The sequence below is a fragment of the Harpia harpyja genome, chromosome 16 (assembly GCF_026419915.1).
Source record: "Harpia harpyja isolate bHarHar1 chromosome 16, bHarHar1 primary haplotype, whole genome shotgun sequence".
Classification (NCBI taxonomy): Eukaryota; Metazoa; Chordata; class Aves; order Accipitriformes; family Accipitridae; genus Harpia; species Harpia harpyja.
The window spans coordinates 8530527-8556958 of NC_068955.1; the positions used below are offsets into that span (position 1 = coordinate 8530527).

At 40.0% G+C, this 26432-nt stretch overlaps 1 protein-coding gene across 4 annotated transcripts in view; it reads right to left on the minus strand.

Annotated features, from left to right (window-relative positions):
* Positions 1–25996, minus strand: part of KDM1A (lysine demethylase 1A) — a 49283-nt gene extending 23287 nt beyond the window's left edge. The window contains exons 1-9 of one of the 4 annotated variants that reach the window (XM_052810924.1): positions 25665–25996; positions 22586–22751; positions 17503–17562; positions 13692–13825; positions 10262–10340; positions 9167–9259; positions 8294–8400; positions 6145–6226; positions 3765–3859 (exon numbers count right to left, since the gene is read on the minus strand). In XM_052810924.1, coding sequence (XP_052666884.1) covers positions 3765–3859; positions 6145–6226; positions 8294–8400; positions 9167–9259; positions 10262–10340; positions 13692–13825; positions 17503–17562; positions 22586–22751; positions 25665–25949 — 1101 coding nt within the window. In that variant the 5' untranslated portion in view covers positions 25950–25996. The remainder of the gene's footprint in view (positions 1–3764; positions 3860–6144; positions 6227–8293; positions 8401–9166; positions 9260–10261; positions 10341–13691; positions 13826–17502; positions 17563–22585; positions 22752–25664) is intronic. The other 3 variants (XM_052810922.1, XM_052810923.1, XM_052810925.1) reach the window with 3 other exon arrangements.
* Between the last annotated feature and the right edge of the window lie 436 nt (positions 25997–26432).

Genomic DNA, 26432 nt, shown 5'->3' on the forward strand with positions numbered 1-26432 from the left:
AATGCAGACTGCAGACCTGCTGCTGAACCTAGTGGTAATGGATATGGAAAAGGCTAAAACACTAAATTCCTCTCTGCCTCAGACTTTATGGGTAAGGTCTGCTCTCAAGCCTCCCCAATCTCTTCTCCTCTCAGTGTAATCTCAACAAGTTGGGGGAACGGGCTGACAAAAACCTCATGAAGTTCAAAGGCAAAGCCTTGAAACTGTGACGGAATACCCCCATGCCTCACGACAGGCTGAGGACTGACTGTTGGGTATCAACTTTGAAGAAAAGGATGTGAGAATCCTGTTGGACAACAAACTGAAGATGGCACTACAAAATGCACACTTCCCAGCAATGTGAAGTTAGGGTGAAGAAAGGGAAAAGAAATGACATTTTGATATTTACATTGCCTACCTTTTCACAGCTGATATCAATGCCTTATTCAGAAGCTTAGGCAGCTGTGCAGACAGTAGAACTTCCCAAAGACTATTCAGAACTCCTGTATCAGTAAAGTTTTTGGAGAAAACCAACTCACCAACTCACAAATAAAGGATCTGAAACTTGCAATCATTAAGAGCCCATCCTATATGCAGAGAAATTGATTCCATCTTCACTTCTTCAGAGAGAAGTCTTTCTTAATTAGGTAACACCACGGCAAAGACTAAAATAACAACCGCACTTTAGAGGAGTGGTAACTGAAGGTATAGAACTGCTCAGTCTTGGGCCACCATACAGCTGCGAGCAGCAAGAGATTTATGACTTCACTGCAGAGCTGAACAATGAGGATGTATACTCATACTTCCTCTTCAGTAAAATGCAGATAGCGGAGAAAAAGACATAGACAGACTGGCAGGAATGGTTAACCATTTAAAAGGTACTTGTGTAAACGTGGAAAGCTGTCAAGACAGTAGCCAAGGTATGAAGGACATCCCATTATTACTTGTACCTAGACTTCTAGATGCATTCCCTGCTTTAGATGTCTGAATTATTATCTGATGTATATTGTTTTCCAATGAGATCTTTGATACTTCCTAGGATGGCTAGGGAATTAGCTAATTTAAAAGCTACAGCTTGCCTCCTGTCAAGTACCATGAAGTCTGCCAAAATGCCAGAGAGAGAGATATGGAACATTAGTACTCTTACTTGAGACAAGAAAGGCTGTGCTCTTGGCTATTACTGGTAGACACAAATTGAGAAGGTTTTGAGGAAGAGTGGGGCAATGAATGGACTTGGGCTCAGGGATAAGCTGAAAGGAAAATGTAAAGGGACACTATCAAGTTAGTAGACTCTCTATGGGCAGGGTGAGAAAAATTTTTGCTTTGAAAAAAGGTGCTTAGACGTTACTTGCCCAATACTCATTAGTAACCCAACTGTGAATGCACCTTTGGAAGAAGCATATCCTGTAGAAAGTGATTTCAGCTTAAACTAAACTTCATTTTCACTGTTTATAAAGTAGTACCTTGGCAGTGTCCTTTCAACAATTGCAGCAGAAAGAAATACAACATAAGTAGCCTGACAGCTATTTCAGGATAAGCTTTATACAGTGGGGTGAAAATCAAAGTACTAAGATGTGAAAACATTGCAGAAACAGATAATAGGCATTTAATTTTTAGCAGTGCTAATAATCAAAGGAAAAAGTGTGGCTACATTAAAGAAGGAAAAGAAAGGATTAGTAAAATAACTGCCTTGGTGTAAGCAGCATCATGGAGTATATTAAGGAAAAACAAGAGAAAGACAACATAAGCAGTACACGTCAAAACACACAGCTTTCAAGGTACAACTGCACCACATCTGAGCAAGCAAATTCAAATTTTCTTTTTAGAGCTTCCATTTTCATTTACTTACTCTTTATCATATGAAGTAACAAGCTTTAACACAGCTTAGATCGTCATCAGTTACAGGCAATACAGAGATATGATCACAGATAGATGCACAGATACTGAAAGTCACAGAAGCAAGATTATACTGGCATTTGTGGTATCTGTGTGGTAGAAGATTAAAATATTGGTCATCATTACTCACACCACAACTGCTCTTCCTAATTATCTGTCATAGTTAAAATGGCTTCAAATTAGATAGTTTAGTCAAATGTTCCAGAGGCTATACGTAACAGACATGCTAGGAAACAAGCAGCACACAGAGGCAATCTTATTTATTTATTTTTAAACCAAGGAAAAGCATTCTGGTTTATTATGTAGTCAACACAAGGAAGTGATAAAATTCAGTCTGGAAAATATATCCAGTTATACCTATCAAGCTTTGTTTGCAACAGGTAAGGCGACAAATTTTGTGACATGCCTTTTTAAAATATGACTAGTGTTATAACCTTCCTGTCATTACACTAATAAATGCACACATCTAAACAGCAGCAATTCCTTGCTGCAGCAACCACCTTCGAACACAAGGAGGTGATGTTACCTGTGCCACCAAGTTAGCCAAAGGAGCAGTAAGAACCTTTTTTGTGCTGAACAATTCCTCCCTACCCCAGTGCTGGGCAGCATGCAGCCACACTGCCAGTTTCCACCCTGACTGTGTCTCCTAGGATAAATAGCATTTGAATGCGGTACAGGAAACACTACAGAGTAATTGGAAGGAATATTCCTTTTCAGACAAACACTCCATTCTCACTGGCTTCTTCTGTAAGTGCCTATCTGATGAGCAAGAGAAGTCCTGGACCACAGGAGCTGCATATGCCTGAGGGCCTTACCTGGAAATAAGTGATCTAGTTGCTGCATACTGTGAACAGAAAGGAGTGGGCTAGAGAAAGGAAAGCCGCATGGGCAAGCTGCAGGCATCACAGTGCTTACTGAGACAATAAAAGCATGGTATAAAGTTCAAAGTAGCTGAACTGTGTGTCTTATTGGGTAGTGTTAACAGAGGGAGTCTCTTCACATTGCACAAGGATACATCTGCCCCACTGTGAGATACTGAAGCATTACTTGGGCAGATGCTGAAACAGCTGGGAGAGGGGGAACACAGCAGTGCAGAGGCAAGCATGTTACATGAAGGACTGGCTTCACAACATGAGAGTAGACTGACTGCTAGAACTGTCTACAATGCTTTCCCTGAGTTTATTATAACATCCTATTCACTTGTGTGCAGTAAGAGAAGCTGCAGGTGCCAGGTTACAACACGTTTGTGCCAAGGATCACTTTTTCAGGCCCCTAGCAAGCAGCTCAGTAACCTCATCTGTCTTCTTTCAGAAGTTACTCTTGGTACCATGTTTTAAGTTTCAGGAGGTAGGAACACTTCCAGTCAATACATGTGTGAGATTCAGGACTAAACTAGGATCTATCATTTTTATCTCTAACAGCACTCCTTGACACTACAGCAAAAAGAAATAAAGCTAATTAAGTTTGTGAATCCCAGCTCCAGAATATTATTTCTGAACTGTTGCATGTATTCAACCAGCTGACATTGGTTAGTCAATCCTTTAAAAAGTAACAAGTAGAACAGCACAGCAGACAACTGTTTCAAAGAGGAGTGAGACAGACAACTGCCTAAGGAAAAACAGTAATGAATTTGGGAAGATCAAAGGGGAACTTAGCTTCCACAAAAAGTCTGAAATTCAAAGTTAAAAACTCATGTGGAAAGAACAGGTTTTAGAAGAATAGCAGATATGCTAGAATATTACTACACTGCCTAAAAATGGACACACACTTTCATTACTCCATCTCCCTCTTCCTTGAAGCTATCTCCTGCTAGACCAATAGCCTGGTAACAAATACACTGGAGATACTATTTCTTTCTAAAAGGCTCATGAAAACAGTATCAGACTTACAGCTTGTCCATTTGCTTCATAAAGTGGGCATTTTTGTTTGATCTTAGCCAATTCCATATTCACTTGTTTGCTGACCACAGCCATGGGATTTCCTCCTGGAAAACATTTTGTATAGTTAACAACAGTACTCCTGCAAAGTTTGTCTGCAATTAAATAAAAATTCCACATTTAAAGCTATTTCAGAGACTAAACACACCAACTCCAGTGAAAAAAGCATTCCAGTGAAGTAGTAGAACACTGCCAAAGGTCTACTCTTCACAGCAATTCTTGCAACAAGGTCATGAAAAAAAACCCTGCCCACCAACAGTTGAAGGACTGTATGTAAAAAGGGCTGATTATAAAAGCAGAGTCCTAGGGTGGCAGCAACCTTAGTACGATTAAGAGTTTATAGCCATAAATGTATCTTCAAAATGTTTGCGAGCAGAGCGTTTGAAAAGCCAAGGAAAGCTCCCACAGCTGCACAGTAATTTCAGGAGCTTTTCTAAGTGTGGTGACATGGAGATGGAACCTAGAGAATTCAGTCCCTAAAAACTTAGTGGAACTCCAACAAGTGATTCTAGTGAATACAATCTATGAAGATGAACCATGTACCCCAACTGTACCTGGAAGATGTGTAACTAAACAGATTAGAAAACAATCTAGGAGATTCCACGTAGAAACATGAGAAAGGCAGAAAGCATTGACTTTAAGCATCCAGAATCACTAAACACTAAAGCCTCTCTGTAAGCACAGCAGACGAAAGGAAAAGAATGGTCACAAATGGGAAATGGCATAGAGGAGAAGAAATGTGAGCTTCCTCCACAAAATTAACTTTGGGAAAAGATTTTCAGCTCTAGCTTCCCAATGTTCTCTGATTCTGCAATCCAATCAAACCCAGAGCTTTAGTTCAAAATAGAGAGGGATGTTCAGCCACCTAATACTTTCCTGTCTTTGACTGAACAAGCAGAAGAGCTTTTTGAAGTAGGTCTAAATAAGTTCGTGTCTCAAGTTCAACAACCTACTAAAAATTTTAGTTCTTCCACAGTTTACTAACAAAATCAGAAAAGGTCCCGTAACTTCTGTCTTTCACCTTCCTGAACCACAAGCTCAACCCCTTTAGTAGTCTTTCCTCCTCACATCTCTTCCAGATTCAAAAATATGAAGGATGTCCTTCAAACCATCTCCTTCACTACATGAATCTTTCTTTCTCCATAGCATATGCTGCCTCATTCAAGGCAAAGGGTAGATTCTTTTGGAAAGGAAACACCCATGACGAATTAAATATAAAAATATTACAGTCTTTCACTAAGAAACCTTAAATGTGTTTTACCAGGACCGTGCAACTTCAATACTCTGTCTGGAAATAGTTTCTGTATGAAATTTAATAAAGACTAATACGACAGACACCAAGTTTTGGCAGTCAGTAAAAATCAGTTAGGTTTTACTATAGGTTTTATAATATTTTATCATTTCACTGCATTACTGAAGGGTATTCCAAACTAAACACATGCTCATCTTCTTAGTAGAGTAACCAGTATCAATAACTGATGCCATCCTATAAACCAGCATTAAATAGGAAGAAATATGGCTTGTTTGCCATTATTTTTACAACTATTTCTGAAATCACTTCGAGAAAGAACTTTTGGGGTTTAAATCCTGACTTTAAGAAGGGCTTTCTCTTTAGATTGGCTCTGTTCTTCATTCCCCCTCCTCCCTTTTTTTCCTGTATAAAGACAAAAACATATTCTATCTCTTTGGGGTCTCTCCCATCTTATAGCTTTGCTATTTATTTGCTCTTATTTACTTTGCTCTTAGCTACTCAACTAATCCCCTCACTAAATTCCTACTTCTCCATGTTCAGTTTCAGCTTATACTTTGGAAGATCCAAGGGAACAACTAGGAGTACCAAGAAATTCAGTCCAAGGACCTGAGCTCAGAGGCCACAGGCAGCTGGGTAAAGCAGCTTTAGAAAAACTTGCTCAGCACATGCAATGAACCCAGTGCAGACACCACCCTTAAAAGGAACTGGGCAGAGGAACAGACACACTAAAGGACAGAATGCCAAGGAAAGAGCAAAGAATTCCACGAAGCACAAGCAAACTGCAAAAGAATAGATCTACAACAGTTTGATAATGTCACAAGCACCTGTATGACTTCAGTGACCAATGAGAACTATGACACCAACAAAAATCCCAGCTTTTAGTGCAGGCTGCCATCTGTTCTGAAGATTCACTTATGAAAAATACTAACTACCAAAGAGGCTGAACTAGAACATCTACTTTTTAATAGTTAAAAATACCCAATTATTTTGGCCATGAAAGGAAATAGCATAATGTTTCAGATTTGTAACATCTTGCCCCACAATTTTCCTCCCCACTCCTTTTTATTCTGAAAAACTCACCAAGTCCTGTTACCACCATTGCTCCTAGATCAGCAACATAGTTCCCTTTGCGAAAGGTAGCAACTCTTCCTCCTACTCGGTCCTTTTAAAAGCACAATATATTAAACCTCCTGTAACATCGGGCAATACACCTCACTTAAACATAATCACTGAAACTTCTACAGAATGTAGTATAAGTATTCTCCGATTCTAAGGTTCAATAAATAGAATGTACAATTTTCCAAGAACCTCTGCAAATGAACACTTGATCTCAATTAATTTGCCTAAGTTAAGCAATAACATGTTTAAGTTGCATTAAAAAAAAAAAAAAAAAAAAGAAAAAAAAAGGAAAGAAAAGGAAAAAGATGCCTAACCTGATTTGGACGGATTTAACTGTATCTACAGTAGGATCTAATGTGATTCTAAAATCAGTCCTTCATTGTCCATGGATAGATTAAGTTATATACTAGATTTCCTCCTCCCACTTCCTACTACAAAATCCAACAGCTATGTAGGAAATGATTTAGCTGTGCTTGAGAAAACTAAATTTTAGGGTTAGAAAAACCATCAGCCAATTACGCCTATCTACTCTCTGCCTATCTATTCTCCACAGAAGACCCAGCTATCAATCAAGAAGATAACCACAAATCAACAGCCCATTTTAGAAGCAGGAAAAAAGTTTTCGATTCTTGACACATACTACTGACTTAAGGATGACACTTATTTTCCTACCGCTTCAAACTTAAGGAAAAAAAAGCCACCTTTCTCTATTATCAACTAGCTGGATGGTATCAGAGAGAAATATCAATTACAATTGGGCAACGATCCCAAACAGCTACCAATTCATATAAAAATGTAAACTTCTATTTTTAGTAATTATATCAGCAATTCAGAAGCATATAAACTAATAGTCTAAAAGTTACAGAAAATGAGTGGACACAAAGAAACTACCTGAATCGCTGAAATCATAATGTGAGAAAACACCAGACAGCCTTAAAAAATAAAAAAAATACAAACTACTCAAGAAGAGATGCAGCAGTCTAGACAAAAATGACTGAAAAATATTGTACATTACTTTAAAACAGCCTCTTGCCGGATCTACCTATTGGTTGTAACAAAGATGCATAGAACAAAACCCAGGTTACAGCACAGATCACTTTCTTTCAGCTTGGGGAAAAAAAAGCCCACAAACCAAAAAAAACCACCAAAAGCCCAAAACCAAACCAACCAAGCAAAAAACCCTACAATACATTTAGGTGAGCAAGAGACTCCTAACCAATTAGGTTGTTGCACTCTCCTTTGCTCTACTGGTATGGAACCTGTGAAGGACAGAACCAGCAGCTCTTGCTCCCTAGCAACAAGAGCAGTAGCTAGCAAAATGAAGAGCCTGAAACATTACTCTAATAAAAAACTTAAGCAGATTATTTTAATCTGTGCTAAAAAAGCATCAGAAGTAAATACACAAACAAAATTAAGTCAGGAAGTAAAACACAAGATAAATTCCAATTTAATTGGTCAATGGATTTATTTATTTTAAATGAGCATCAAGCTGTTCTCAATTGATTAGATTATATGAAAAAACCTTTAACTTAAAAAAAAAAAAGAGGAGATTCCACTTAGGGCTGGATATAAAAGAATACCTTATTACTGGAAGAACAATCAGCTAGTTCACGTACCACAAAATGTAGCTCTATATAACTTTAAAGCCTCTGTTAAGCACAAAGTAATAAACAAGGAAAGAATTAATGTAGACTTAAAAGGTGCCAAGAAAAATATCCTGCCTGATGTTGTGTGGCAATTCCAAACAATGATTCTATTTAACGGGCAGGTTCTTGACATACAGACTTGTGTTCTGCTTTCCAGTAAAAAATCAGTTCCTAATCATGAAACGAAGAAGATTCCAGCCTGTTACTGGTGTAAGCATATGACACTAGCATCTGACTATACAGTCCACCCCTGAGAAAGCATTAGCCAACTCCCAGTGAGAACAGATACACTCATTTCCTAGTGAGACAGGTTTAGTACTCAGCAATACATCCTGGCTGCCTGTAACCACACACAAGCTTAACCATCTTGGGCATGCTGCTGGGATACTTAGCCTTATGCTAGTACTGAATGTGGTTACTGGTTAAGTTTCTGTACAGAAGTAAAATAGCACAGAAATTCATACCCTGGCTTCCAGAACTGTGACATCCATTCCAAAACTCTGCAGCTGGCGAGCTGCTGCCAACCCAGAGACTCCAGAACCAATAATGATCACCTTTCCAGTCTTCTTGGCTAAAGAAAAGGAAAAATAAGTTACAAGCTCTATATGTGCATTACTACATTGTAAGCGTCATGTTAAAGTTGCATTTAAGAGATACCAAAACCAAAAAGCAGCTTCCTTCTCATCAGTAGTTCTGACAGAACAAACTCTTTAACAAAACAAATAGCCACAAAAAGAAAATTGAAGTAATTATGTACATAATATGGTAACAGTAAAACACTTTACTATTTTTCTTAATGAGACAGGTACAAGAAAAATACACCAGTAGCACATCTGTGACAAGGAAGAAAACAGGAGGAAAAATACTTCTGAAGGATAATTGTTTGAACAAGAAACTGATTCTTATTAATTACTGTGGGACAAAGTATCATAGGTTTTATTTCTTTCTGCCCCAGAAGAATAAAACCTAGAAAGGACAGACAAGTTCAGCACTTGTAAAATTCAAGCATCATATAAGCATATAACAGGTGTAAGTACTGTATTATGTTTCTGTCTTTTGTTATTCAAAGAAGGAACAAAGATAACTCATTAAACAGTGACAGCCACCGAATTATCTACAGAAGATTTGCAAACATTTTCCCTCTCAGTGATTTACCTAAATACTTGGCTTCTCCATGCCAAAATAAAAAACATGAACATCTATAGCCAGACAGCTCTCCAGCCTTTTTTTATTTTCTCAGCACCGCAATCCTAAAAAAACCACTCCAAAATTTGTCCTAATAAATCACAGAACAATAAAACAAAACTCTAATTAAAAACAATTTTCAAGTTTCTTACTTGGAAGGGGCTTCACTCTTTTGTAGATACCAAAGTTGATTAGACCATGCCGCTCCAGATAGCTGTGTACTCTGTGAACGAGCACCGTATCACCTACAAAATTGTAATGTTTTAAAATTATTCTGTACGTTCAGCAGCACGTATGTACTGAAAACATACTCACAAGCAAACGTATCACAGCAGCAACCCAGCAAAGTCACACTGAACACATCCCTTTCTGCACTCCCAGTTGCCCTACTGAAGAATCCATCTTCTTGAAGAAGGCTGAGGTTAAAGTTTTCTGGAAACCACAAGCTGTGTTCCGTGCTATACTGCAGTTTTAAATACTGCCTGAACAGCTGTACAGGACATTAAATGCTTCTATTTATCTAGTGTGGAAGAACACCTTTTCTGAAATTGACTGCAGAAATCTGGTGAACTGCACACAGAACTGTAATGCGATTTGCCAGTGTTAAGCCAAGCCATTACTGGAGCACTGAGTTCTAATTTTTGTTTTTATAAACACAATAATTCACTATTTTGCAATACTTGACAGTGTATCTGCTTTCATTTCAGCATTATTTTCTTCTTTAATTACTTTTTCTTTATTGCTCCCCTCCACCCTATTCCAGTTTATTGGAATCTTTTTTGAGAAGGGTGAAATGGCCTACATTTGCAAGCAGTAACTCCTCGCTCTTTTACTGCCTTCTTTCATCACAACTAGTCCATTCAAGTTTTATGCAATTTTTTACTGCCTCCCAGAAAGCTTATGATTAAGAAAATCTCACAGCTGCAAACCACCGTGAAGTTGTAGCAAACCTTAAAAGCTGCATGTGAATTCACTCACAGGAAACTTCTGTAACAACTCATCTTTTTACCAGCTTTTTTGAATTCTGCTAGGGATATACTTCTTTACCAGACAAATGAACTCTAACAAACCTGAAACATGAGCATACTGCAATATCCCATTCTGTACACGAATGCTCATGGAGCTCCACTAACAAAAGGACCCATCTGAAATCCTCTCTTGATTCTGAGCAGCTTTTCCACAATCAAAACTGAAAAAGAATAGCAATGATACATACAGTATGGTTTTGGCAGTAAGACTTGACTTACTATTATAAGGTGCTTCTAATTGCTGGATAGTTGCCTCAAATGTCAACTGAATCTTTGGGTTATCCAACCAGAGCTGCAGCTGTATTTAAACAAACAATAAGACACATTATATTAAGCAATACAAAAGAGTTATTTACCACGTGCGTGTTTGTTACCACGTACTGTTAGTAGATGAAACCTTCTAATGAGTTAAACTTTGGCAGTGCTATCCAAGCTGCACTGAGCTTTGCCTTCCAGTGTTCTTTAGGGTGCCATAGAGTCCATTTTAACTTCCTACACCATTTCAAGTAAGTGGAAATGCATCAAGTTAGCAATCTCCTAATCACACATACAAGAAAACATACACTGAAAGAACAAAAGCTACAAAACTAAAGCACCGGAATGCTTCTATGTACAGCCCTCCTTCCACCTGCATGGCAAGTATGATACGTGTGATATTTTAATTGGGCATGCAACATCAGCCAGCATCTGACTTTTCAGCATCAAATTTCACATTATTTTTGTAAAAGCTACAGAAGTATTTGTCATCTTATGAAGTTTATTTATCTCAGACCTTTAATCATCTAATCCATGTTCACTGATACAAGACACTACCATGGACTACACAGGCCACGTATGTACAAGAAAGAAATTTAGAGGGCAGTTACAGTTCAAAAACCAAGCAGGAAGAGCTGCCTGTGAAATATTAATTATGTCACTTCATGCTAGAAAAAAAAGCACAGAATAACAGAATCACCACTGTTTGATTGGTGAAACTGAAAAATTCTGTTTCCCCAACAGAACTCCTACTTCATGGCATGGATGGCAATAGTTAATAAATAACTGTTCAATACCTAGATCTAGGTCAGACATAGCATCTCCACATCATTTTACATTCCAGAATTAGCCACTTATTTAGGTATTTCTCTACAATTGCACTACTGAACTTCACGGCTCCTCACAGATACCAAATTAAAGTGGAAATCATACAAATATAACGAATAGGAAAGATTAAGAAAGAATTTCCATATAATTTGGGAGGCCATTTGAGGCAAATTTCATCTTTAGCATAGTACTCTCTTCCACTTGTTTTCCAAGTAATTTTTAACAACGTTCTTTCTGATAACTTCTGAATGTGGAACTACCCATTTTGTAGTACTACGTACCATAATGCTAAGATTCCATTCTCAGTTGGAAGAGTGCAAAGCCCACAATCTATATTTTTATATATAAATCTCTATGTGTATATATATACAATTACTTCCATTATGCACATTAGTTTACTGTGATTTAAAATTAATTTCATCTGCTATGTTATCACCCAGTTACCCATAAGAGTCTTTTGTAGTTTTTGTAGTCCTCATTTTACCACCTAAAATAACTTGGTATGTCCAGCAAATTTCCATTTCTTTACAAATTCTGATTTGTAGACCCCCTATGAATACACAGAACAGTGCAGGCCTTAGAAGATTTTAAAGGCTTCAAACCACACCCGCCCTGCACTGCCACAACAGATCATTTATCCTTACATTCTGCTTTGTAAATTTTCATGATCTGCTTTAACCAACAGTAATTTAGCAAGAGCTTTTACTGTTTTGGGTGGGGTGTTTTGTTTTTTTTTTTCATTGGTTGGTTGTGATTTTTTGTTGTTTTGGGGTGGGGGGATTCATGTAGAAGATCACATGAAGTGGACCTCCTTTGTTCACTTTCTCATGAGTCCTCCGAAGAACTCGGATGGACTTTAAAGGATGACTTCCCTTTATAAGAGCTACTGTGAGCCTTCCAAAATGCATTTTTACTTACCAGGTCATTCATTCAATTCTTGATTCCATTGGTTACCAGGCAAATTGGAAATATCAGACTTACTAGTCTAACTCCTCTAACCTCCGGGAACTCTGGGCATTCATGCCTTCTTCAGTATTTTCAAATCCCTTGGTACTGTGCCAGCTATAAGTAATAGGATGCACACTGCAGTTCACAGCTCTTCCAGAGCTCTATTTATATTACCATTTGCTTAATCTGCTGTTCTATAACCTCTGCTATCTTGACTGGAAGAGATTTCACAAGTCTTCCTCGGAGAGGGATTCCTGCTTAGGAACTTCTCTAAGTTCCTCCATAGCGAATAAGGACCAAAGATCAGCAATGCAGCTTTTCTAGTGCAGTCCTGCAAATACCCCTTCCAAGCATTCCTTTAAATCTCAGTCATTTATTAGTTTCAGGGGAAGGCTTTTCTGCTTCTAATGTGTTTGTAAAAGGACTACTCACTATACATTTTGAGCAAACTGGTTTTCCAACTTTTTGGCTTACCTTGGTCTGTTTTTATGCATCTCATGACTTCCCAAAACTTACAACTTAGGTTAATTAGAGGGAGATTTCACAGGAATAGCAAAAGTCACGCTCTCAGCATGAAGATGTCCACCATGCATAAATTTTGAATAACTTCAAGTTATTAAGCACGGGGTGCTACCATGGTTAATACACTGTGATGCCCCTTGATCATATTAAGTCTGTGAAAAAAACTGAATGGTGCATAAGGTGTTTTCTCTCTTAACTATGGTAACAAAGCAATTTTCAAAATATTTCCTGCTTTCCTACTCTTAATTTTTCTAGTGTGACTTAAGTTTTCTAAAACACTCTTTTCTAAGTACAGGAGAAAGCCCTGAACCCCGTTTGTGTGCTGAGGAACTTAAAAGCATTGTCACAATTTAAAAGCACCATCTGCAAAACATAATATTACTGTTTTACTAAGGTTTAAACTTCAGGCATGCTTGCCTGAACTCAAGTGAATGAAGTCCCCAATGAATTATTTGAATATTGCCCCTTCTTTCTATATTTTAAGTTGCATGTAAGTTTTGAATTGGGCAGAAATGCTACAAACGTTCAGAAGCAAGAGTTTCATTTCTTCAACATTACAATTTCTTTTATGAAATCAAAGCTGGCAAAGTAACTATTCTGTTCTGGGAATAAGCCACATGACTGGCTTGATGTCTCAGTATTACAGCAACTGAATGCTAAGCAAAGTAAAAAAATAAAAGCTGAGAGGTTTGCCTTATTCTAAGCAACAAGGTCTTGATTGAAAATTATTTTTAAGTATTCTACAGAAACTTCTTTAAACTGGGATTAAGTAATAGAACACTTGCACCAGCTTTCTGTTTGTTTACTTTTAAAAAGCTGTATTAGCTGAATCATGTAGTTTTGATGGCTGTTATGACTGTAATTTGGATATTGTAAATATACTGCAGATTCTTTATGCTGCCTCACAGCACTGCCTCAATCAAGAAATGGATAACACCTTCCTTAGCAACTTAGAGCATGATAGGATGCCAGAAATGAAAGCCCACCGTCTCAAAAAAAATCGACCAACTGTTAGACACGGTAACTGCCAAAAAGTCTTTGCAAGGTACACAAACGCCCTACCCTTTTTTCATCAATACTTTTACAATAAACTTACGGTGCGGTTCCTGATGTACAGAAACACCTTCTGAGTCTGCTGTGGCCCACTGATTATATCAGGGAAGCAGGCAGCTTCTTGAGATGTCATACGGTCATGTGGAAGTCTACTCTGGAAAGCTGCACCCTCCACACCTACAATAAAAAGACAAGTTGTCTACAGGCACTGCAAAAGGAACTGCTAAATAAGTATTTTTACACTACCCTTCCTAGCCAGTGCATCTAGCCATGAGGTGATATGGTGGCCAATATCATGTCATGCTTTCATTTAGTCCTTTTATTTACTTCTGCAAGACATGCAGGTTCCCAAGTCAACAGTTCTTTGAATTACAGGTATCATCTAGGGTTAATGAAAAAACTATACTACAGGGGAAAAAAACAAAACAAGACAAAAACCTAAACAAAACCCTGAAAAATAAGAGGCACAGGGGCACAGATCAATATAACATATAATATTATATATAAACATATATATAAAATATAATATCAATAAAACGTAACTGCTTTAGATGCTGTCCTTCATTTGTGTGGTTTCCAGTTTCTATCAGAATATGAAAAACATTTTGGAACCCATTCAATGCCAAAAGATCTATAAGATACAAGCACAATGCCTACAGTCCCCTCTCACCTGCTTTTCAAGGTTTCATTTGCACTGAACTCCTGAAGCTAGAGGAACACATCTTAACCTCTCTTTTTGCATATTTTATATATTCACAACAGGCAGTGCAATGAAATACAATCCTTCTTATGCTTTTCCTGTGTCCCTTCCCCAAGTGCTGCCTACAAATCAACAACTACAGATTTCTGACTTTTCCTTTTAAATGCTCCACATAAGAGACTAATGTTGAACATATACAGGAGACATTTTCTCTGTGGAAAGACTTCGTTCATAAAGACACCTGTACTTCTATCCATTCAAACACCAGCAATGAAGTAATAATACAGTTATGTACCCTACATTCCTCAATCTCATTTGAATGTTACACTATATATAAAGTAACAAACCAAGACACAGCTGCATAAAGTGCTACAGCACAAGTAGAATGCAGAAAGCGAATCTTGCAGGCACAGCGAGCAAAATGAAATACTGAGATGTGAAATACAAGAACAACATAAATCTTCTATGTCCTAGGAAGTGACTTAAGATCAGGACCGACAGAGGAGAGGACATTCAATCTGGAAAGATATAAGCCAATACATCCCAGGGGGAAAAAAAACCCACAAGTAACATAGTAAGATTAAGATCATTTGCTGAAACTGGAACTGTTCAAAAGAATGTAATAAATATAAAAGAAAATATAAGCTTGCAGTGTGTTACACTAACCAAGACAACTGTCTGAAAGTTTGAAGTTCGTGTGCAGAAGTACACGTCACTGTATTGGGGAAAGGAATTCTCTTCTTTCGGTTCTGGTGCAACCACACACACCTTTAACTTCGAAGCATTTTTACATCCGAAAGGTGAAGAAAAAATTTAAGCAAGGAAAAGGTTGTGAAGCTAAAAAAATTCATTCACAAGCAAAGATTAGAGGATCTAACTGTGTGATGACTCAAGGTAAAGAAAACTGTCTATAATATTTACAGGAATTTTACAACACAAGGAAATTAGTAACAGAGGCTACAGAGCACTGCAAGAAAGTAAAATGCAATTAACAATAGGAAAAGTTGACACACCCACAATGCTTCTTGACACTAATATGCAGCTATGGAATAGAAACCCATAGCTCTGCTAGAACATCAGCTTCTCCAGTAATAAACATCCCCCAGCCCTTTCGTTGTCCTTCAGCCTAACACTGGACCAACTGTGCAAACACCTACACGTGAATGCATATGCTAAACTATGAACTCCATAAAATTGTGCACGTAAATCAAACCAAAGTTACCAATTCTCTGATACATTACTAACATTAACAAATCTTAATTAAAGTTCTAGATCATCAAGTGTTAGCAAAGAGCTCGGCAGCACAATTTTCAGAGAATAGCTAGTTAAGGATTTGAAATGCTGAACCTGACTCCCTCTTACAGGCTTATGCTAAAATGAGTGTGCCTTCTCCAGATATTTGCTAAAAAGTGTTGACTGTCATGCAGTGATCAACTACCAGGAAACTCTCAGACATGTGGATTTAAGGCAACTCACCAGTTTCTTGAAAAGCTTTGCAATTTATTTCTTCAAACTGAGAAGCCAGAGAAACTGGCGTTCCTAACAGCCTTGGAAAGAACTCCAAGGTGGGGTTTTTTTGTTGTTGGTTTTTTCAAAGCCACACGTCTTTTATGGCAATACCTGAACTTTAAAACTAAAATGTCAGAATAGCTCCAGATGAGCACTGGTGTTTAGGAAAACAAAATAAAACAAAACAAAAACACAAAAGGGTTTGACAGCAGAGTTTAGAAAAAAATCTAGCTACTATTAGCGAAGATACTGTTTTATTTGGCCCAACCACCAGAAGATCTTTTAAGAACTAAATGTCCTTGAATTTACTTCTGCAACTACACAGCTCAAAGTTAAATCAATTTCAGGCTGATTAAATCCCCCCCAATCCCACACCCTTACTGCTTGCGTTTCATGAAAGCAACACATTAAAGGGAGTACCAGTTCAGAACTACGCACGCTTTCCTTGGGGCAGGCAACTCTTTAATGACTGTAGGAATGGGTCTGCCTAGACTGGATTCTCATTCCCTCTTCACACACATTCGCGCACACACTTGCCACTTCCTGACATTCAGCATCAGCAACTAATGTGCTGAAGTTTTCATTATCTTCTTCCCCACAGAAGAAATCTTGAGGGATGCTGCTCATTTAAAGACTTACTGAAACTTCTGCAGATGAAAAACACTGAAGGAAAGTTATTGGCTGCTGAATTGGACAATTGCTAAAGCATACCCTCAGCATATATATAAAATGCAAAATATGCAGAATTTCCAAACAGCCAATGCCTACCTAAAAATGAAATAGGCAATGCACCCTTAAACCCACAATCTATAACAGTCAGAAATTCTGTGCAAGTGGTAAGATCCAAAACATAACTTTGCTCCTTTACTCAGAACAGCAAGGATGCACTCTCAGATGAATATCTTGAAGTTATATTTGCTTCAAAAAGAGCAACTTGGAGGTACAGAATAGGTTCTGGAGCCTTCAACTCCTTTGCTTAAAACCCTAGTCTTCAATCCTCAAGTGAGAGCGAAAGCGGCAGAGTTGGAGGAAGATTTTCAGTAGCATTCTAAGTACTTAAAGATACCAATTCTGTGAATTAAGCAGTAAGTGCATACTGCTAGCATCAGTACTTAGGTCAAATGGCAAATGCAATTCACAATCCAGTCCACTGAGAAGCAGACTATGAATCTCCCCAACAGATAAACCTCCTGGGCTAACCACTGGTACACAGCTCAAGCACAAACCCTTTCAAAAGAAAAAACAAAAACAAAGGAGCAAAAAGGTACTCCACACTGTTTCTTCAGCAAATTAGAAAAAAGGTCTACTGTGCTGAAGCCCAGGGCTTTCTGTGTCATTCTAGGTGGTAGAAACTGGCTAGGTAAGAAATATCTTTTTGCACATTTGAACTCCTCTGAACATGGAGAGGAGTGGAGGGATGAGAGATCGGCCTGAGGGATTTCAACATACGTTAGCATCCTTTTCCATAGTTGGTACAGAACTCAACTGAAATTTGAAAATACCCTCGCTTTTTTAACAGGTGGGTAAACAACTCCTGTATCTCTTGCTAAGTTCTGGACAACCACACCCATGCGCACTTGCAAGCATCAATCCCTAACTTGGCGGCTCTTGCTACTAAGTGGCAAGCATCAAACGCCACCCTCACCTGATGCTTGGCCGTCTCCATACCCTCCAGAATTGTCGTCTTGAAGTCCTCCTGCTTGCCCTGTGGAAGGAAAGAGGAGAACTCAGGGACCTTACTCCATAAGTTAAACCATACTGGACATAAAGGCCCGGCAGTTGGCGTTTTAGGTATTAAATTTCACCAACTAACTAAACCCATTTTCTGAGAATCCCATCTTCTGGAACCTAGGTTCAGGGTACCAAACTCTGTAGTCTTCTAGTGTCATCCATGTTACTGGAACGCTTTACATCAGACTTTATGAGAAATAAAGTAGTACACAATATGTAGCATTCCTGGTGGCTAAATACTTATGATCAACTTCATTAATGGCTAGGATTTGAATAATAAGATTACATTTCTTACTGCCAAGATCTGGTGGATGGATACCATCAGATTCTATGGATCTCAAACCGTAAGAATTTGATAATCTTGCCCTTGGTACTCCCGAGACTCCCCATACGCAAGGGGACAGTTTGAATCATTTTGAAAAGCCTCTTACTTTCAAGAGAGCCTATTCTTTTTTTTGCCATAAACCCTTCCCTGAAGCTTGATGACGGAACTTTTTTGAAAGGCTCAGACCACTTATTTTGGCTTCAGTGCTCTTGATACACCAACAATGTTCTAACAGACTATGACCACCTTTGAAGCAAAGTACATGTCAATACCATTGATCAGTAACGTGATCAACACCCAGCACTGAAAGACATTGGTCTTTCAACATATCCAAGGCTGGAAACATGAGGAAAGGCAAAGGACTCATCTGAAAGATCTGAAGAAGTCTCAAAATTACCTTAGCCTGCATCTAAGTCCTAAATAGCAGCCTTGACAGGACTACAACACAACCAGGAACAGAGCATTTCTACAACAGAGATGAGTACAGCTGTGATGTCTGCAGGAACAAAGCCAATATAGGTCACCTCACACACTGCTAATCTTCACAGGAGATGCTAGCTCCAAGTTTAGCTTGCAAGTGATATTCTTCCAGAGTCAGATGTTTGCCTGAAGTCTTGTCACCTCCAGAGAGCAGGAAGTCGTGGAACACTACAGAGACGGCTGAACACTGTTCAGCTAGCTGCTCCTGTACCAAGGTTCCTTCAAACCAAGTGCTTCAACAGTCAGCAAATTGGGTGTTTTCTAAAGCCCAAACAAAGCCCCACTGAAACAAACTGCTGAGGTCAAGGTAGCAAATGGAACAGTCACTTCCTAGAGCACAGGTGCTCAAGGTGTAATCTCTAAACATGTAAGAGTAAGGTCTAACCTGAGGCTGAACACACAATTGTTAAGATTACTCTTCAGAGTTTGGGATTGGGTGGACAATTTTGCCAGAATGTAATCTGAGGCTCTTAGGGGATACACTAACTTAAAAGAATTTCACCTGAACTACAAATTTAACACCTAAAGCAAGACACAGAGAGTGAACCAAATATTTTCATACTTCGATAGCCTGGAGTAACATCTGGAATATTGTAACAATACACATTTACAGATAATATAAAATAGGAACTGAAACAAGAAAGACATTTTCACTCAGCTACAGTAGAGGAGCAATAGTCACTACTTTTATATAATCAGTCTACCAGCAGGGAAGTTCAGAAACTCACAAGAGAGACCATGACAAATAATTGTATTTTGACATGCCTCAGAAGTCCCAAAGCCAGGATTCTCTGAACTAATATATCTGCAATAGCAAGAGAAAATTCCTCACTTCATGTACACTGTAAGTACTTTATTTTGCTGGGAACATTGCAAGACCTGCTTCTCTTCTGGGAGAGACTAGCAGAACTCAAACATCAATATTCACAGTCCAGCATAGGCCTTTAATTTGCGGGAAAAGTTACACTTGTGCCTTCCACAAGTTAAGAAATTGAAAAAACGCTGACATCAGCCTGTGGCATTCATTGTCCCTGAATTAGCACTGACAATGAGTAGAGGGGACAAAATTGCTCTTGGTTTACTTACAAAAAGAAATCAGTGTTTTCCTCTTCTGTTAATAACAGCTAAACCATTTTCAGTTTTAGGTCAAAAAAAAGTATCACTATTACTGCTTGCTCGGACATAATTCTAAAAGCTACCCAGTCTGAGTACAGAAGTGTGGAAACAAGGTCTGCTAGTGCAGATAGCCCCTCCTTCCCCATAAGAAAGTCATGTTCCAGCTGCAAAGGAACAAAGCAGCAAGCAAACTGCTGACCCGTGTTAACAACAAATTACTGCAGCTGAACACAACATGTGCAGGAGCAGAATCTGCTGAAAGTCTCAAGGCAACTGAATAACAGACCATGAGCTGAACAGCAATCAGAAAGGTCTACAAAGGAGTCCACTTCATACAATCATCCACTGTCTTAAAATAAAGAATAGTGGCACAAGATTACCACTGAGTACTGAATTTAATTAGGAAAACAGACAAGTCAGATGGAAGACAGAGACAGAGTACCACTAAGTTTTGACTATTCACTTGACATTAATCTGGATCATATTCAGTCTCACACTTCCTTGGAAAACAGTAGCTAGGAACTACAAGATTACCACAAAGTAAGAACAGTGACAAAACTAAAAAGACAGGAGCTGGTAAAAAAAACCTTCAGAAAGCTATAAGAATGAAAATCCAATTTGGTGAGGGCAAACAAAAAAGATCCTTAGAGGAGAAAAACAAAAGCAGCAAGCTCCTTAATTTCAAAAGGGATATTGGCAAATAAGAACACAAATGTCATTCAGCACTGAAAGTGAGTTTGGAAGCTTTCTGCTATCAGACAATATTTCTCAAGTAAAAAAGAGGAGAGATACTTTAAGGAAATTACCTTAATCATGAAATACTGTTACGCCTTTGAAAACTGCTCTGCAGTAACATGCAGTAAATCTTGCAGATCCAGATGATAACAATCTGCATAGCCAAAACATCTGGAATTCCCCACAGCTGAACACATTAATTGAGCCCACCCCAAATAAGACCCGCATTTTGCTGTCACCTAAAGTGTGATACTTAATAACCTCCTTCTACTGCAAACCGTCTGTGAGGACAGACTAATGAAATACCAGCTACTGTCACTATTACATTCTTCAGTTTGCACAATTAGGCTTTTCAACACAAAAGGTCATAACCTATAACACGACAGCTTTACACCTCTACTGCATTACCTATGTTTTTGCAGGCTTTAAACATACAGAGTAAATTATTAAGGTCTGCAATGAGACTGAATTAACAGTAATAGACAAGCTAACTTTTTGTATTTTGTTAAATTTTCAATATGCAAACCTGCTCTAGTATTGCTGTACTATTTAATATTTCTTATTGAACACATATTTTTGCTTCAAAGAAGTCACAGAGGGAGAAAACCTCAATTATAAACATTGTTTCTATATACAGGAGACTCCATGCCTCTTCCTGCTAATGGTTGTTTGAATTAGAAGTTTCAATGCACTTTAACAGCCAGCATAGATGACCTGATGCTCTTGATGCCTGCATTAATAAAGACAAAGATAGAGAGATCCACCAATGTATATAATTTCAGAAGCCTTTAAAAATACGGCAAGACTAGCTATGGAATGACAACTGAAAATCTGTCACCTTTCTACATCACTGCCTCATGCATATCACAGGATTTCTAGGAATGGAGAAAGGATATGATGATGTGAAATCTACTTATTTCTAGGCAGCTAGATATAGCCTGTTTTAAATTTGGTTGTATTTAGACAACTAAATATAGTGCTTGCAGACTAACTGCTTAACAGACTGTTGTGTGTATAGAACAGCATGAGTTTATCACTGCCTATCTTCCATGTTTCTTCCTTCATGGGGTAAAACACTACTTCATTGACTATGTCTCAAACTGATTTCAATAATCATTCTTAGAGGCACAAAATGGCATCTAAGAAATATCAAAAGTGTATTAATATTAGGTCTCAAGGATTAAACCCAAAGTCTAAGCTAACTTAAATAGTAAACTTAAGATACTTCCTTAATTACACCTATTAAAATTCCATTTTTTGACAGATCAACTACAAGTATGGGCAGGGATGATTTTTATCATTGCAAATATTTCAGTCAAGCATATGAGCTATGGTATTCCTGTATCAAGCCAGGAGCCAACAGCTGCAGCTGAGGAGAGATTACAGGGGCAAATCCTAAGAGATAAAACACAACTGTGGCTTTTAATATATTTTCTGAATCTGAAGGCAAGTATCCCCAAACTGACTTCAGTCCTATTGTCTACATTCTCAAACCTGCCAGCCAAAAAGAAGCCAATTAAGAGCAGTAGAACTGAAGACTAACAGTTATTCACATCAGTGATGAACCAGCAAAAGTTCAACTACTAGATTTCAGCTACTGTCTAAAACCAACTAGCACACACATCATCTCATGAAATCTCTCCGACAGCTAAACTTTGCAAAAGCATGATTTTGTAGATAGTAGACTGATGCACCAACACCAGACCTAACTAATAGTGGTAGCTGTAAACACAACAGAGGTAAAGAATGGATAGGGTACTGCTAATACAATAAATTTCAAAAGCTGCTTCCTGAACAAGACTGACCAAAAAACTTCCCAATGTAAAGTGAAGCTTTACAACTCTGTCAAAGGTAATGAGAAAAGCACTGAAGTTTAAGCAAACAGTATCCAACCAGAACTTAAGGTTAGAGTCATAGTTTAAAGCCACAGGAATCACTGTACATTAAATTTGTTCTCCTGTATAGCAAACCCCCCAGTAAATCTAACCTCTTTTCTCTCAGAAGAATAAGTAAATGTTGGTACATGAGCAGGTGTGGCAGCTAAGTGCCAAAGAGGCTATTCTGGTCAATAAGCTTCCAAAGACATGTCAATAAGGATCATAAGAATCTAGTATAAGAGGTTTGGCTTAGTTTGGAATTACATCATGCATATACCCATCTTTATCAGGCTGCTCTTCTGCATTTTTCCCCTCCTTCCACATATAGGGCCAGCAAAGAAAACACTGCAAAACAATCATTCAAAACCAATCAAAACCAGACACAGGATTCATGACGCTGCACCTGACCCTGCTTAATTTCTGGCAGTAAGTAGTGTCAGAGGAGAAGGTCTCTCTTTACTCACCAGATGGCTCCTCCGGCTCACTTTCATTCTCTTCTTCTGCAGGAGCTGGTGGAGGTGGTGGTGGTAGTTTTTTCTCTTTCTCAGCTTTAGCATTTCTCTCTTCTTCAGAGTAATACTCATCTTCTGACAGGTTTGCAAGACTCTCATCCATCTCTCTATACTCCACCTGTAAAAAGCACAACAGAGGATAAACACACTGAAGATATCAGTAAGTCTCACTACTAAAATGAACACTGCAAGCAACAACACTGCTTACAGCTCAGAGAAAAGGCCTGAGTTACCTTGTCCAGAGTCTTATTACAGCTACCATGTTATAAAATCTTCAATAGCTTAACAAGTTCCATGTGTTTTTACCTCCACTAAAAACAAATGTCTTCAGCACCCAACTGTCCAGTAGTAGGAACTTTCTACTCATATTGAGCCCAGCTTATGTGTATTTGTTACATCATCATTTAACCTCTCTAGTTATCTTCCCCTCCCTCACCTCCCTGTCAAACTCGAGGATAAAAAATTGCCTCTGTGTCTATTCCATATGTTCCAACTTGAATTTATCTGTCAAACATGGGTGACCAGAAATGTACACAAGATTTCCTGAGGAAATCCCACCCATGTCCTGTACACAGATGTATCTTGCACAGATAGTCTCCCGTTTACTGGAAATCTTGCCCTCATACAGAGGATCACATTTGTCTCCTCTCCAGGATGGTCACACTAGTGGCTCAACACAAGACTGAAAAAAACCCCCGCCCAACTTTATTGCCATATATGTTTTGTTCTGTTCTCCAGTAAAAATAAATAATATTACCAGCTAAAAAGACTCACTCCAACTTAAAGAAACATGGAAACCCCAAGAAATAACCTAGAAAGGATGCATCTCATACTGTTTAATAAACCAAGTTTTTTTCCAAAGTAAGAAAGCTTTGTATATTGCTATTGAATTTCCCTACCTGTTGGAAAGGAAAAAAAGGACTTCTCACAATATGCAGCCATGGGAAAAATAAAGCGAAAGCAGCTAGTGTACCTCCAACATCCTACAGGTCAGCTTCTCCCATGAGATGACAAAAGCAACTCTGCATTTCTCATCATAAAAATGACAAATCTTTCACAGTTGAAGTTCAGTCATTAAGAAAGGGCAATAATGGGTACATTTCAAAGTAGCATTGTGAAGCCCGTGTATAGGAAAGCCTAAATTCAGCAACACGCTAACACACCCCATGATCTTCTACCTTTCAAATATTTACATTCATTCCATCCTGTCCAGCACATTCAGTTTTTCACGCTGTTGAGCAAATGTTGCACCACTAGGACCTTTTGTGATCTCCCACTCTGAAGCAAGTTACAACGATCCCACAGCATCACAAGAACAGTATGACAGGTATTTGAAACTAACACAAACTAGTTTTGCCCTAAGGCCCTCTGAAGCCTTCCATCCTCCTTGAGCTCACACAACTGTCAGAAAACAATCAAGTCCTATAAAAAACTAAGCTTTTCCCTAGGTTTATTTTTAACCTGGATACCCTCCCCAACTGAGTTCACACCACAAACATTCGCAGTAAGACAACTTTGTGCTAGACTGAAGTGATCATGGGGATATACTGTGTTAAAAGAGATTAATGCCCTTAGCAAATGGGTATTGTCAATGCAGAGAAACATCACCAAAATACAACCCACAGATAGTGCACTAATTCCTACTTGTTAGCAGACCACTATAAAGCAAGTAAAAGCCAGGTATGCTGCCTCTGAAGATCACAGAATCACAGAATGGTTTGGATAAGAAGGGACCTTTGAAGATCACCTGGTCCAACCCACCTCCCATGGGCAGAGACATCTTTCACTAGATCAGGTTGCTCAAAGCCCCATCCAGCCTGACCTTGAACACTTCCAATGATGGGGCATCCACAACGTCTTTGGACAACCTGTTCCAGTGTCTCACCACCCTCACTGTAAAAAATTTCTTCCTTATGTCCAATCTACATCTACCCTCTTTCAGTTTAAAAGATGCACCAGACTGACCTACCCAACAGTTCCTATATGCAAAGGACTAGTCCAGCTACCTTGTCATGTAAGAGCTCTGAAGAGCAAGACATTCAATGCCACAGCTACAGTACAACAGACAGAATTCCTGAAAGTAATTTCAGCTTCCATATCAAACACACCCAGCTCTGGGCACAGCCAAGATCTTCAAAGTCTTCTGCAACAAAGTTTCTGAGAAAAAGTTTCAGAAAAAAAAAGGTAATGTTCTCGGATGTTCAGAATAAGATATGAGAATTACATACCACAGGCCCAAGTTACTGGAAGCTGTTTACGGCCTTTAGATTTCATTGCTAAATCTCACCCTTAACACAGCACTGGCTCAACTCTCCAATGCCAACTGAGGGAAGCTGAAGAACGGTGGACTGAGTGTGGCCATCACCTTTACACCTTGCAATACCAGCATCATTCCATGCACATAATCCCCACGACAAGCTGCATCCACACACCCCTAGTAACAACAGGAATGTGCTCACGAAAACGTAAGATCACAAAAACTCAGATGCAATGCTAGGGTGTGTTTGGTTCTTTTTTTTACTGCTCGGTATCTGACCAGGAAGCCCTACAAAGTTCCGAGGACTGTTGCAGACTGCTCTCCTTTATGAAAGTGCACAAGTTCTCCCCAGACCTTATGAAGGTCAGCTGTGACAATACGAGACCTTAACCCTCATTAGCTTCTTACACGTCTGTACGTTTATCCTGCATGAGAACTCGCCTCCCCGGGCAGCACCCGCACCCCACGCACCGGCGCCGCCCGGTAACGCCCGACCGGGCCAGGGAAGTCTGCTCAGCCCAGCGCCCCCCCCCACCCCCCGGGCAGGGAGCGGTCTCGGGGACTCCCGGCCCGCCGCCTGCCCCACCGGCCCCTTCCCCGGGAGCCGTCCCGGGCGGCGCGAGCCGCCTCACGGAGGGGCAGGACCTGGCAGCCCAACGGCCGGAGCACGCGCCACCCGCCAGACCCCCCCCCCCCCCCCCCCCGCTCCGGCCGCAGCTCCAAGCCGGCGGGGCCGGGCCCGTAGCCCGAGCACCCCGCCCCCCCCCCACCTACTTTGGCCCGCTTGCGGCGGCTGGTCCTACGACCCTCGGGGGTCTCGGCGATGCCAGTGGTTTCGGCGCTGGGCGCAGGGGCGGCGCCGGCGGCCGGCGGCTCGGACAGACCGCCCGGGGGCGAGGCCCGCGGCGGTTCCTTCTTGCGCGGAGTGCGCTCCGCAGCCCCGCCGCTCTCGGCAGAGGAGCCCAGGGCCCCCGCCGCGGCGGGAGGAGGCACCGGCGCCTCAGGGCCGCCCTCGCCGCCCGCCGCCGCCTCCGCGGCCTTCTTTCCCCCCGACAGCATCGCCCCGGCCGTGCCGCGCCGCCCCGCACAAAGGAGGCCGCGAGCGGGCTGGCGGCACCGCCTCCTGACGTCACCTCCGGGCCGCGGCGCGCGCGCACTGGGGCGCTCGTGCCACCCGCAGCCGCGCGTGCGCGGGCCTTCCCACGGAGCGGCCGGTAATACCTGCGTGTCCTGGGATGGCGGCGGGATTCGCGAAGATGGAGGCCACAAGAACCAAGTCTCTCTCACTGCCAGCGGTGCCTGCGTGCTGTAGCCCTCGCGGTTCCACAGACATCATGGTTGCCTTCAGTTCACAAATTACTATTTTTATCTCAGGCATGTTCAGGGGAGCCTCTGGTTACTCGCCTGGCCTCACTGAGCTCATTATGAGGTTTGTGTCCTGCAAGCCTCCCAAGTGCCACCGTTAGATCACGTTAGCGATCTGAAACAACGCACATCCGTCCACTTCCATGCCATCAGACAAATTTACCTACGCACACATCT